At 67.9% G+C, this 12,758-nt stretch overlaps 1 protein-coding gene across 1 annotated transcript; it reads left to right on the forward strand.

Moving 5' to 3' along the window:
• The first annotated feature begins 3,198 nt into the window (after nt 1-3,198).
• RBBP8NL (RBBP8 N-terminal like) lies at nt 3,199-12,386 on the forward strand. The gene is made up of 14 exons (XM_055090704.1): nt 3,199-3,343; nt 4,429-4,471; nt 4,981-5,076; nt 5,406-5,518; nt 5,965-6,037; nt 6,399-6,529; nt 6,671-6,753; nt 7,000-7,166; nt 7,841-8,558; nt 8,811-8,931; nt 9,436-9,506; nt 9,613-9,739; nt 9,974-10,100; nt 11,751-12,386. Exons 1-14 carry the CDS (start codon nt 3,283-3,285, stop codon nt 12,376-12,378), a joined length of 2,559 nt encoding a protein of 852 aa, XP_054946679.1. The 5' UTR covers nt 3,199-3,282; the 3' UTR covers nt 12,379-12,386.
• Nucleotides 12,387-12,758: the final 372 nt, after the last annotated feature.

Raw genomic sequence — 12,758 nt, forward strand, 5'->3', positions numbered from 1 at the left:
TCAGGCCTCTGCCCCCAGGCCCACCCCCACCCCAGCCGGCAACTCGGGCCGCCCTCCCCTGTACGCAGCCCCCCACCCCCACCCCCGTCACCCCACCCCCGGCCCGGAGGCAGCAGCCCGGAGCCCCGCCCCACGGGCCTGCTCCCTCATCCTAGCACCACTGCAGCCCCACCCCAGGCCTGGGGGACAGCCCTCTGCCTGGAGCTCCCTGAAGCCCCAGCGCCCCACCCGGCGGCGCTGCACACCTGGCACACACAGCACAGCCAGCGGGGCGGCTGGGCCCCCAACCCCTGGCAGGAGACCCTGTGCGCTTCTACAGCGGGGATCCTTCTTACTCACAGCCACCACATTCACCTCGGGCGGGGACCCGCCTCCCTCCTCCTCCTGCAGCTTCCTTGGACCCTCCCCACACCGAGGGTGGGGCTGGGACAGGGGCTGCCCCAGGAGACCGTCCACTTCACAGGCCAAACGCCCTTCGGTCACCTGCCTGCCCGGGGAAGTCACACCACCCCCATGGCACTGTCACCAGGGGCTGGATGGCCCCGGTCCTCCCTGGGAAACGCGGGGCTCCCGGCAGGATGCGTCCCTTCCAGCTGTGCCCCCAGCCGCTTGCACATCCTGCCCAGGACCCGCGTCCATGCTGCTTCCCTGCCCGCCATGCAGGAGGGTGTCTCCCCCTGTCCATCAGAGACCCCGAGAGGGGCAGCCAGGCGGGGCCCTGGGTGTTTGGGATGGTTTGGATACAGAGAGGAGCCAGGGTATGGGGGACAGAGGGCGCCCTGGACCTTTACCAACGGGGCCTCCACACCACAGCATCGGGATAAGGAACGGTGCTGGTCTCTCACTCACACCTGGTGTCCACAGAGCCTCTCCCAGCCCCAGGGGCACTGCAGGCTCCCCGGAGCGGCTCCTTTACGAGCATTGGCCCTGCCCACATGCCGCGGCAGGCAGCAGGCTCTGGCTCTGTGGGGAAGAGCAGCGGGACAGACGGGTCTGGGTGGAATTTCAGGCGCAGTGGCTCGGCCCCTCCCCGGCCAACCTCCCCCAGAGCCGGCGGCAGAGCAGGGCCACCTGGAGTGCGTACCTGGTCCACCGGGTGAGGGCACATCCTCAGCGCCAGAGTGAATTCAAGCCCCGACCCCCTCTTCCCACTGGGTGGCCAGGGAGCGTGACTTGATCTCTCTGGGCCTCAGTTTCCCCATCTGGAAAGTGGGCTCCTTGCAACGTGATCGGGGTTAGATGGGTTCGGGAAGTGGGGCCGAGATTCTCACGTACACCCCGCTCGAGCCCTGGTCTCCCCCAGCCTCTGCAATGCAGCAATCCTTTCCCCTAACCTGCCAGGACATCCCTCTGGCTCCCAGCCTCGAGGAGGGGGACCCTCCCAAGCTCCCCTTGTTCCCAGAGCCCTCACCCACCCGACACAGAGCTGTCATGCAACTCCCCCACTCCCCTGGCCATGGCTCGGGAGTGTCCCAGAAGCCAGGCAGGTCTACAATGAGTTTGGGGAGCTCCACCTTCCCGCCGCTCACCCCCACGGCACACCCCATCTGGCCCTGCCCGCCAGCTCCCGTGGCCACCACAGGACACGGGACCGCGCTCCGTCCTCTCGCTGGTCCCAGCCTCGCATCTGGAAGCCGAGGCTTCCCTGGTACTCTGAGCTCTGCGGTGGGAACTGTAATGGCATGGGACGGCACCGTTCCTGCCACCGCAGGACATTCGCCAGCAGGCGGTTGAGGGTTTCCAGTTTGGGGACTGTTGCCGCAAACACTGCAGTCTTGGGGCAAACTCTGAAATGCAAGCGAGAGCACGCCCCTCCTCCAGTGGGCCCTGGGAGGGATCAGGCATGGCCTCCCGCGGGGAGCTCTGAGCAGAGGTCCGCAGGGCTTGTACAGAGAGTGCTTCCTGGGGAGAGACATGGAAGCTGGGGGGCCCATGCAGAGCCAGCAGTGCACCAGCAGTGGGGTGGTGGCTTGGGCCAGGCGGGCGCCATGAAAGAAAGCAAGGTGAGGTTCTGGGGCAGGTTCCGGGAGTGTACAGCAGGCAAACCAGGAGCTGCTGCTGGCAGATCAGGGTAGGATGCCGGCAGAGGAGTCGGGAGTGCCAGGACCCCAGACGCTCATTTTCAGGGTCAGCTGACCCCCAGGGCTCCTCAGGCCGAGGACAAGGAGGGAACAGGGGGGCTGCCACCACCTGGCCTGGAGACAGCGACGGCGGGGGTCTTTGCTGGTGGCATCTGCGCAGATCTGGCTCTGTGAGCTGTGCGTCTGACTCCCAGCTCTGTGACAGATGGTGACACAGAGCTGGACAGTGGTGGGCGATGGTGGCCTCGGTACCCACCACCAGAGGTCTGCCACAAGGACTCAGGGGCTCTCGCCTGGTGGAGGGTGGTGCCTGGCGCCGTGGTGAGGAAGCTGTCGCTGGGCTGAGCCCCGGCCCCACACCCAGCTCCGAGGAGCTGGACCCCCTGGGACCCCGCAGGATACTCACCAGTGCCCACCAGACAGGCACCGGGGCCACTGCCAGAAGGAAGAAAGCGCAGCTCAGAGGGGCCAGAGCTCACGGTGGTCACACTGCGGGCAAAGTTCATCCAGCTCCCAGCTTAGGCTCTCAACCCCACACTCCTGATCTTTAGCAAACACATCATGGAGGTGAAACACAGGCAGGAAAAAGGGCCCAGGCCACAAGGGGCGGCTGGGTAGACTTCCACCTGGGCACGGTCACCGGCTCCTGCAGGGGAAACACCCAGCCGGCCCCCAAAGCCCCCGCCATGGCCCCACGGGGCCATCCATGCCACTGCGGGCGCCTGGACCCCACTGAGCGGGCTCTCCCTTTGGATGAACGCGCCCTGGCTGGCTGACCCGCTGGCTGGGGGCAGACACGCGCATCTCCAGTCTGGGGCCTCGTCAACACGCGTCGCACGCACCGCCGTGGCCCCAGCGCCAAGCGGGGACTGGTGCCTTCAGGCACTTGCTTTGCTGTGAGGACGGATTAGGGAGTTGAGATGAAGTGAGAATGTCCCGTCCCTCTACGTGCCCCTCAGGTATGGACACGACCCGGTGGGTGGCCACAAGACAGGACTCCCACGCCCACCGAGACCGGCATCCACCTCCTCTCCAGGCTACTGCTGGACCCTACATCCCACGGGCCCTTCCTGAGCTAATGTGACCGTCTCCACACTTTCTGCTCCATAGGCTGGAAACGGAGGGGCAGTAGAGGCCAAGGGCCCACCCCTCCACCTGGAGCACAGAGGGGCCTGGGCCAGGGCCAGGGCCACGGGAAGCCATGGAGAGCTTCATGGAGTCGCTAAACAGGCTGAAGGACGTCCATGAGAATGAGATCACGGGTGAGCATCTTGGGATGGACAAACCCTCACCCCGACAGCAGCCTAAGGGCCAAAGCCAGGCCGGGGGGCTCCCACACATCGCCTCCAAATCTCGCCAAACCTGGGGACCTTGCCTTCCAGGCCCAGAAGGGGAGTCCTGACCCAGAGCCCAGAGCTGCAAGTGGTCAGGAGCCCAGCCTCAGACCAGCGCCCCCGATCGCAGCCCTGGAGGGGTGGTCCCTGAACGGTCAGCTGGCATCAGAGCAAAACTAAAAAGCCAGCCTGGTCACAGAGAGCCGAGAAGCTCTGGCCAAGACCGGCCCCTTTCCCAAGGTGGGGACCTCGGTGTCTCCCAAAAGGGAGGTCACCTACTTCCCTACTAGCAATGGGATCTCAAGGCTCCAGAGGCCTGTCTAGAACTTTCCGGGGCGCTGAGTTGAAACCCCTCTGTTCCCCTCCAGGACACCCAGGCTGAGGTCTGCCCGGCCGACACATCTGTCCGATTTTCCCGCCGGCAACAGGGCTGCAGCCACACCACTCCCTTCACTCCAGTGCCCGGGCCAGACCCTCCCGAGACCTTTCTGACCTTTCACACACACCCTGAAGCCCGAAAGGGCCTGGGTCACCTCCCCCGGAGACCCAGAGGGGCAGGGGCTGCTTGGGCTAGCCTAGGGCCCGAGCCAGACCACAGTGAGGTGGGGAAGAGGGGGTCTGCTGGGGTCTCCCCCAAGGGCCCATTTTATTTCAACTCTGGCAGCACCCAAGAAACATTCCTCTTGGGACTTGGCCAGGTAGCTGGTCACTCCCGGCATCAGGGTCCTTCCCCATCTCCAGACAGACGCCAGAGCCAGAGACCCCAGGGAGGGGAGAGGCTGGGCCCGGACCGGGTCCCAGGCAGCCAGGAGAGGGGTCGGAAGCTGCCAGCAGGTGCAGACTGGGGGCCCGCCGAGGGGGCGGCCTCAGGGAGTCAGTGAGGGGACCCAGGCAGGCAGCAGGCGTCTGGAGAGGGCCCTGCCAGACAACCGGGGACAGGAAATGCCCCAGCTCTGCTGCAGGGGTGCAGCACGGCTGGGCCTGACCCTCTGCTCCTCTCCTCGCTCCTCCAGGCCTGCAGAACAAGCTTCTGGAACTGAACTCAGAGAGGTGCCGGTGAGTGAGGACAGGCCCTGGGCCAGCGGATGGGAAGGGCAGCGGTTCCCCAGCCACTCGCGCGCACGTCCCGCAGCCCCAGGGCCCCGGAACTGCCACCAGCTGTGATGCAGAAGCGGACACCGAGGCTCGGCCTGGGGGGTGGGGGAGTCTCTGGTCCAAGGTCCAAGCCCCTCCCCCAGTGAACAGGGACCCTCCAGGGGGCTGGGCAAGCCGCGTCCATGCAGGGCGCCTCCGGGACCAATCCTTATCAACAGGAGGACTCGTCGTGAGTCCTGGAGACCCGCGGGCCGGCTCCCCAAGTCCCCATTGCATAGATGAGGCTGCAGGTGGCACATGGATGAGACAGGGTCCCCAGGGAGGCCGCGAACACTCTCGCTTGGGCGTGCTGGCATTGCCCTTGCGAGGCCCCACTTCTCAAGGCAGTCCCAGGCCACGGGAGAGGCTGGCACGGGGCAGCGCAGGGGCCCCGGCTGAGCAGCACGCACACCGCGGCCCGTCCCCCGCAGGGACGCCCAGAGGGCAGAGGAGCTCTGTGCCAAGAACCGTCAGCTCAGGGAGCAGCAGAGAGCACTGAAGGAGAACCTGCGGGCGCTGGAGAACAGGTGGGGGCACCTACCACCACGCTCACGCTCACGCTCACGATGGGGGCAGGGCGCACAGGGAAGCCCAGGAGGGTTCTGTGGAGAACCAGTTAGGGAAGCTCCGGCATAAACTAAACCACCGCAGGACATCGCAGAGCCTTAAGTAGATTGCATTTTCAAGGTTCCTTCCCAAACTCAATGGCACAGGGAGCGCTTAGCCCCCAGGGTAGGCGTGAGGCGGGGCTTCCACGGAACACACTTTGGGAAAGGCAGGGCTCGTCCAGGGAGGGGGGCAGTGCGGGTCCCAGCCTCCCTGCTCAGGGCGGCCTCTCGCCCCCTCGGCCCCGCAGGCTGCGGGCCGGCCTGTGCGACCGCTGCATGGTCACCCAGGAGCTGGCCAGGAAGAAGCAGCAGGAGTTCGAGAGCTCCCTGCTCCAGAGCCTGCAGCATGTCTTCCTCCTCAGTGAGCCCGGCCCCGGGGCATCCCTCCCGCGGGGGCCGGCGACCCCCCAGGGCCCACTCAGCCTGACGAGGGGTCTCGGGGAAAGGGGAAGAGGCGATCTGGGCCGTGCCATCGGTGGGGGGGGACACCCACACCCCAACTCACAGACAAATGGTGCAAAGCCCCCCGCTGGCGCCCACATGCCCCTCACTGGTCAGTTACCCAGGCAGCGTTTGTCCCTGCCCTCTCGGGGCCTCAGCTCCCACCTTCCCATGATGAGGAGGGTCCTACGGAGCCCTGAGGCCTCATAGGGTCTGCCGATGAGGACACGCCCCTTTCCCTCGGCGCCGGGGTGGGGGGGGTCCCTGGGGGCTGGGGCCAGCACAGGAGGGGCTCCTGGGGGCTGTGAGGGCCCCACCCCGCCCTGCTTCCCCTCCCCAGTCCCTCCTAATCAGCGCCTTCTGCAGCAACCGAGCTGACCCGGCTGCAGGAGGAAAACGATGCCTTGAAGGAGGAGGTGAAGCAGCTCCGGGGCCCGGGGTGAGTGGAGGGAGGCACCAGGGCCCAGCAACCCTTACCCTGCGCACCTCAGGCACAGCAGGCGCCCGGCACGCCCACGGGCCCGGGCACGCGGCGCAGAGGGGAGGGGCTCCCGCAGGCCAGCTCCCCAGAGCAGATGCGACCTCCCCTGGTGTGCAAGCACAGGTCCTGGAAGCGGAGCTGGGCCCCAGCACCCACGGCAGCTCTGACGCCTGGGCTCCACGGGGACATCGGTGTGAGCCGACGATGGTGGTCTTTCCTGGTCACCTGGGTCCCCAGGAGGGCGCCCTGGCCTTTCTGATCGCCGCTGGGACACTGCCCTCCCTTACCCACCCTGTCCTTGCCTCCCCTCTCGAGACAGGGCCAAGCCCCAGTTCAGGGAGGGCGCCCCAGAGCCCCCGTCACCCCTGCTGCTCCCCTCCCTGGGTACCCGGAAGGCCGTCACAGCGAAGCCACCGGAAGGCCATGAGGAGATGGAGGGCGGCCACGCAGGTGCGGGTCCACGGGGAGGAGGGTCTGCTGGGGGCGGGGGAGGCCAGGAGGCTGGAGCCCCAGGGCCGGGGAGGCCTCTGCGCTGAGCCGGCCCCTCTGAGCACCTCCCAGCCATCCTGCCCTCTGTTTCTCCTCCCACAGAAAGGCCGGTGGGGTACGGGACGTCTCCAGTAGCCAAAATCTCCCCGGGTACCAACCTGCCTGATCCCTGGGCCCCGGACACGGTGAGGGAGAGGGACCCAGGGCCCACTCCTTCCTCTCCCTGGGCAGCCCGAGGCAGGAGGCTGGCAGCCGCCAGCCCTGCTATGTGCCACGCACATGGCCTGTGCCAAGCAGGGACCCCTGAGCTCCTTGTGACGTGGGTGGAGGCGAGGCTCAGAGCGGGTGGGTGACCTGCCCCAGGTCGCACAGAGAAAAGGGCAGAGGGCAGCAGCCACCCCCACCCAGGCTGACCCATCCACCCCGTGCAGAGCCCCCAGCACATCTCCAACCAGCTACACGGGACCATCGCCGTGGTGCGGCCAGGGTCCCGGGCCTGCTCCGCCAACAGGGGCTCCGTCAACGGGACGTCCCCACTGCCACCCCCCAGGAGCAGACCCCCAAGCCCGCCTGGAGGGCACGGCCTCCCTCTGGACAGGTGAGGCCCAGCGCACCGCCACCAGCGGGAGCAGCCTCGGTCGGGCACCCAGTCTCCTGCTCTGGTCCCACCTTTGGGGAAGGGGCCAGTAGCCCAGGGAAGTCCCTCCCACTATCCCTCCAGGAGCCCCCCCCTTCCCTGGCTTGGCTCTCCCAGCTATCCTGCCCGGAGCACAGTTCCCACGTGGCCATCTCTTGAATGGCCAGAGCGGGACGGGGGGGCGTGGGGGTTGGAGACGGGGACCGAGAGCGCCCTCAGAAGAGCCCCCGCGAAGGCTCTCACCATGGTCTGAGACCGCCCTCAGCGTCTCAGAGGAGACTGGGGGCCGGGCTGCAGTGGGCCCACGGGGGGGCTGGGCGCTCCAGGGCACCGGGCAGGTGGCCGACGGCCCGGCGGGGGAGAGGCCCTGGGGGCCGGGCTGCAGTGGGCCCACGGGGGGGCTGGGCGCTCCAGGGCACCGGGCAGGTGGCCGACGCCCAGGAGGGGGAGAGGCCCTGGAGGCCACGTCCCTCCTCAGAGCCCCCAGGCCCCAGGCCAACTCTGCCCGGGGGGCCCGGGCGTGCCCCTCCCCGCTACCCACCTGTGACCTGGGCGCTCGCCTCGCCTCCCTGGGCCCCCGGTGTGAAACGCGGGTGACTGTGGGCCGTGGTCAGCGGGCTCCCCCTCGCCCACAGCTTCCTGCAGGCCTCTCTGCCCTCTGCCGAGCCCCGCGCGTCCCCGAAGCGCTCCCTCCGGGCTGACCGCCTCTGCCACCTGAACTGCCCCCTGGCCCTGGCCCGTGGGAGCCCTCACAGCGGCCCCCAGGCGCCCGCCACGGCCCCCAGCGGCCCCCAGCCCCAGGGCCTCCAGGCCGGGGAGGCGGAGGCCTGGGAGGAGCCCGCGGGTCTGCTGGGCCTGCCAGGCGCCCGGGCGGGCACGCGGGACCCGCGGCTGGAGGGAGCGCTGCACCTGCTCCTGGCCCGGCAGCTGTGGGCGCGGGGCCGGGCGGGCGGGGCCGGGCTGAGGGGCCCCCCGGTGCCAGGGAAGGCGCCACCCTCCCCGCCGGCCGGCCCCCACTCAGAGGGTCCCGGGGGCGGGGCGGCCGGGGCGGCCCTGCCCGGAGGGCAGCACCCACAGCCCGCAGGCCCAGGCAGTCCCGGGGCAAAGGAGGCCTCGGCCACACAGGACTACGTCACAGACAAGCCCCTGGACCTCTCGGAGTGGGCCCGGGGCCGGGACGGCGCCCCCAAGCCTGCCAGCCAGCCAGGATCGCTCAGCCCCCCAGGTGCCCACGCGCCCAGCCCCAAGCCACCCCAGGGAGTGGGGCCCTCTGCACGGTCTGGGGTCCAGGGACTCAGCGACGGCACCAAGGGGGCCGAAGAGCCAGAGGCGGAAGAGCCTCCAACTTCCACGGTGAGGGACCGAGCCCTGTTCCTGGCCTCCACGCGCCCCCCCCAGAGCACCCAGAGGCCCTGGGCTGCTCTCCTCCCTCTCTTCCACCAGCCGGTTCCCAGGGGGAGGGCCTGGCCGCCTGAGTCACACCACACGGGAGACGACGGCCGACCCTCCAGCCCCAGCCAGGGTCCCGCAGGCTGCGCCCAAAGCCGGGCGAGGGCAGGGAAGTTGCCTCACGTGAACTCAAGTCACTTACTTGCTTCCCCCCAGGAACCCTCACATCCTCTCCCAGGCCTCAGCCTGCCCTCTGCAAGTGGGCCAGGAGACGAGGACGGAGGGAGGCCAAAACCGCCCCCCTGCCCGCAGAGGCCTGATGGAGACGGCCACCCGGGTGAGGATGAGTACTTGCGTCGTGAGAACACAGGAAGTGGCACCACAGCAGGGAGGGAGGTGCAGTGGTCAGCATCAGCGGGGGGCACCTATCCCGGGACCCGGCCGAGCCCCCTGGGCCCGACCGACCAAACCCTGGGTCTCGGACTTGGTGCCCCCCACCTACAGACCCCGAAAGCAGTTGGGGGCTCAGGGAGGGCACGTTTCTGACCACAGGCAGCGAAGGGAGAGCATCTTAACAATTAGGGCTTCCGGGCAGGTAGGGAGCTCCCCGTCACCCGGCACCCAAGCCAGGGGACACCCCAGCCGGTGGGGTCATTGTACGGGTGCTGGAGACACTGGGCCCGGATGCGACCCCGGGGCACGTTCCTCGGTCCCTCTGTGCCTCAGTTTCCTCATCTAAAGAGTTGTTGCCACTGCTCCTAGTACGGCAGCTTAGAGGCCTGTGCTTCCGCTAGACTCCCAGGCCACCGGCCTGGCCTGACCCACACCCTGCGTCCTGCAGAGCTCAGCAAAGCCCAAGGAGAGCAGCCAGAGTCGGACGAGCTAGACAAGCCAGACACCTCGGACAGCGAGGTGGGTGCCCGGCCACACAGCGGCGGGGTGGGGGGGGGCGGGGGCACCAGGGCTGCCCCAGGCTTCGGGGAGGGTCCTCAGCATGACCACACCCCCACCCCGTCAGGTGGACCCGAGCACCGAGGCGGTGGCCACGCGGAGCTCGCCAGCCGAGGGACCCAGGGGTTTCTGCGCCAAGGAGCGTGGGCGCGGCCCGCAGAAGAGGAAGCGGGCCTCAGACCAGTGGAGCAAAGGTGGGCGGCCAGGGCTGGGTGGGGCGGCCACAGCACTGATGCCCCCACCCCGCCTTTCGGCTACTTGGAGCCCAGCAGCCAACCCTGGAGCCTCTCCCGGAGCAGCCCCGTAACAGAGACCCGGGTCAGGCCTGCGTGAACGCTGACTCCGCTTCCTCCTCCTCGCGGGCTGCACCAGGGCTGCCCCAGGCTTCGGGGAGGGTCCTCAGCATGACCACACCCCCACCCCGTCAGGTGGACCCGAGCACCGAGGCGGTGGCCACGCGGAGCTCGCCAGCCGAGGGACCCAGGGGTTTCTGCGCCAAGGAGCGTGGGCGCGGCCCGCAGAAGAGGAAGCGGGCCTCAGACCAGTGGAGCAAAGGTGGGCGGCCAGGGCTGGGTGGGGCGGCCACAGCACTGATGCCCCCACCCCGCCTTTCGGCTACTTGGAGCCCAGCAGCCAACCCTGGAGCCTGTCCCGGAGCAGCCCCGTAACAGAGACCCGGGTCGGGCCTGCGTGAACGCTGACTCCGCTTCCTCCTCCTCGCGGGCTGGCCTTTCACCCCCAGGCTGTTTCCCTCTGGAAAGGGGGCGATACCAGCGCTAGCGTGAGATTCCAGGGACACAGCCGAGATGGTCGTATCGTCTTCGTGTCACAGGGGAGAAGGGGCATCCTGGGCCACGAGCAGCCCCCAGGCCTGGTGGTCCTGAACCCCTCCCCCTCTCCCAGTCCCACCGGGACGGGCTGGGCACTCCTGGACCCTCTTGTGCTGCCCCAGGATGTGGGTGTGTCTGTTCCCTCTGGGGGCTCGGGGGCCGCTCACGTGCTTGCCAAGGGGGTACCTGTGGGCTTCCCCCACCCCCCACTCCAGCCTCGGGTATCAGGACATCCTCCCCTTCCCACTCCGGCCACAGTGGCAGCTCAGGCCAGGCCTCCGGGCGCCCACGAGAGCCTTAGAACGCCTGAGCTAGCTGATACTGCATGCCGCCTGGTGTTTGTCCAAGCAGGCCTGCATCGCAGGCTGGGCTGTGGCCGCCACAATGCGCCATTGTTGCCGGGAAGGTGACCGCAGCCTGTGTTTGCCGGGTGAGCGGTGGAGGAGGCCAGCCCGCCTGTGTGATCTCGTGGCACATCCCGCTGGGAATTTTTGGAAGCTGTCCTGGTGGGCGCGGTCCGAAGGGGTGCGCCGTGTCCGCCCCCGCCCTCCACACTGAGTCAAGCCCACTCCCACCCTCACCCGCCCACCCGGGCCAGGGCAGGGCCTCCCCAGCAGGCACCCACGTGCCCCAACGCCCAGAGGGGCGATCAGTGAGAACAGGACCCTTGCCCAGCTTGTGCCACATGGCTCAGTGCCAGGGGCAGCGCCCTTGTATCTTGTGCCCATGGAGCGGTTCAAGACAGCGTCCAGTCGTTACTGCCTTTGGGCCTCATGACCCAGACCCAGCCCAGGGATGAATCATCACTGTTTCACAGATGGGGAAACTGAGGCTCAGAGATGGGGTAACTTGCCCAGGGTTACGGAGCTGGTACATGGGGTCAGGATTCCAACCTGATCTGTCTGATCTAGAACCTCGAGCTGGTTCTGCATCAGAGACGGGCCTGAAGCCCAGCACCTCGGCAGGTCCCACCTGTAAGGGTCTCAAGGACCAGATGCCCCTTCCCTGTGGCCGCAGAGGCAGGCCCATGGAAGCACCTAGCCCATGCCCTGGGGATTCTGAGAGCGTTTCCCCGTGAGCTCGGCTTATCCAGAATGTCCCAGACCCTCTGCAAGGTGGCAAGGGAGGCATCGGGGCCAGGCCGACTCTAGGGTCACACAGCGGGGAGCGGGTCTGTGCTTCCACCAAATTCCCAAAGGCCCACCCTCCAATCGGGCCACCCTGTCCCGGTGTCCGCTGCTGTCGCGAACAAGTGGGGGCTCTTGAGTTCCCAGAAACTGCCGAGACCCTGGGTGAGAGCCCAGTGTTGCTGCAAAAGAGGACACACAAGGCCACTACTGCGCCTCCTGGTCTAACCTCAGTCCACTTCCCACAGCCTCGAAGAAGCCGTCCTGAGGAATAAGGAACCCAGGGGAGCCAGGAGCCCGAGGGACCCCGAGGACGGCAGCCCCTCACCCAGCACCAGCAGCTGGGAAGAGAGCCAGGGGCACCCCAGCCTGCCCAGCCGTGCTCCCCACCCGACTGCCCGCGGCCAGGACAGCCCACGCCGCCAGCCAGCAGACGGCCCCAGCAGCAGCGTAGTGGACTGGGTCCTGGCCCACATCCAAAGGGGTTGGGAAGGCCAAGACGGCCGGTCTTCTGAACCCCTCCATCTCGGAAATGGTCTTGCCCGCCACCCTCAGCCCAGCATCTGCTCCCTTGCAGGGAGTAGGGGCCTGGGAGGCCAGGGTGGCTCAAGCTCCAGCCCAGCCCCACCCCCACCCCTGCTGTGCACAGGCAGCCCTTCCTGGACAGTGCCCCCTCCTCCCACCAACTCCACTAGCATTCTGGACCCAAGGGGCTGCAAGCCTGGCCGCCCATTCCTGACGGGGCGTGGAGCTCTGAGCGGTGGTCTCGGGCGCCCCCTCGTGGAGTCCCACAAACGGGTGCTGGGCAGTGAGGGCGCAGGAAGGCTGACGGCAGCACCTGGAGGGGTGGCGGGTCCCAGGGCACCCGGAGAATAAAGTGTAATGAAGGATGGCGTGTGCAGCTGGCAGGGTCGGGGGTCATCTGGGCTTCCACCTGCCTGGGCAGGTGACGCAAGAGGCCCTTGAATGTGCCCCGGGATGGGAAGTCACTCCCTTTCTGAAGGGCAGGATCAAAACCAGCCCCGTCTGCAGAGCATTACAGGGACAGGGCAGCCTCTGCGGAGGGCTGTGGGAGCACAACAGGGAATGTCCGCCAGGCCCCACACAGAGCCCCTCCACCCTCTGGGTCCCCGGTGCACTGGCCTGTGAGCCATCTGCACCACCACAGGGCACACAGGGCAGCTCACCCAGGCTTCCACCCGACACAGAACCTGGAAGAAGACCACGCCCACTCCTCCCGCCCCCCCACCCCGTCC

Source organism: Physeter macrocephalus, chromosome 14, assembly GCF_002837175.3.
Source record: "Physeter macrocephalus isolate SW-GA chromosome 14, ASM283717v5, whole genome shotgun sequence".
Classification (NCBI taxonomy): Eukaryota; Metazoa; Chordata; class Mammalia; order Artiodactyla; family Physeteridae; genus Physeter; species Physeter macrocephalus.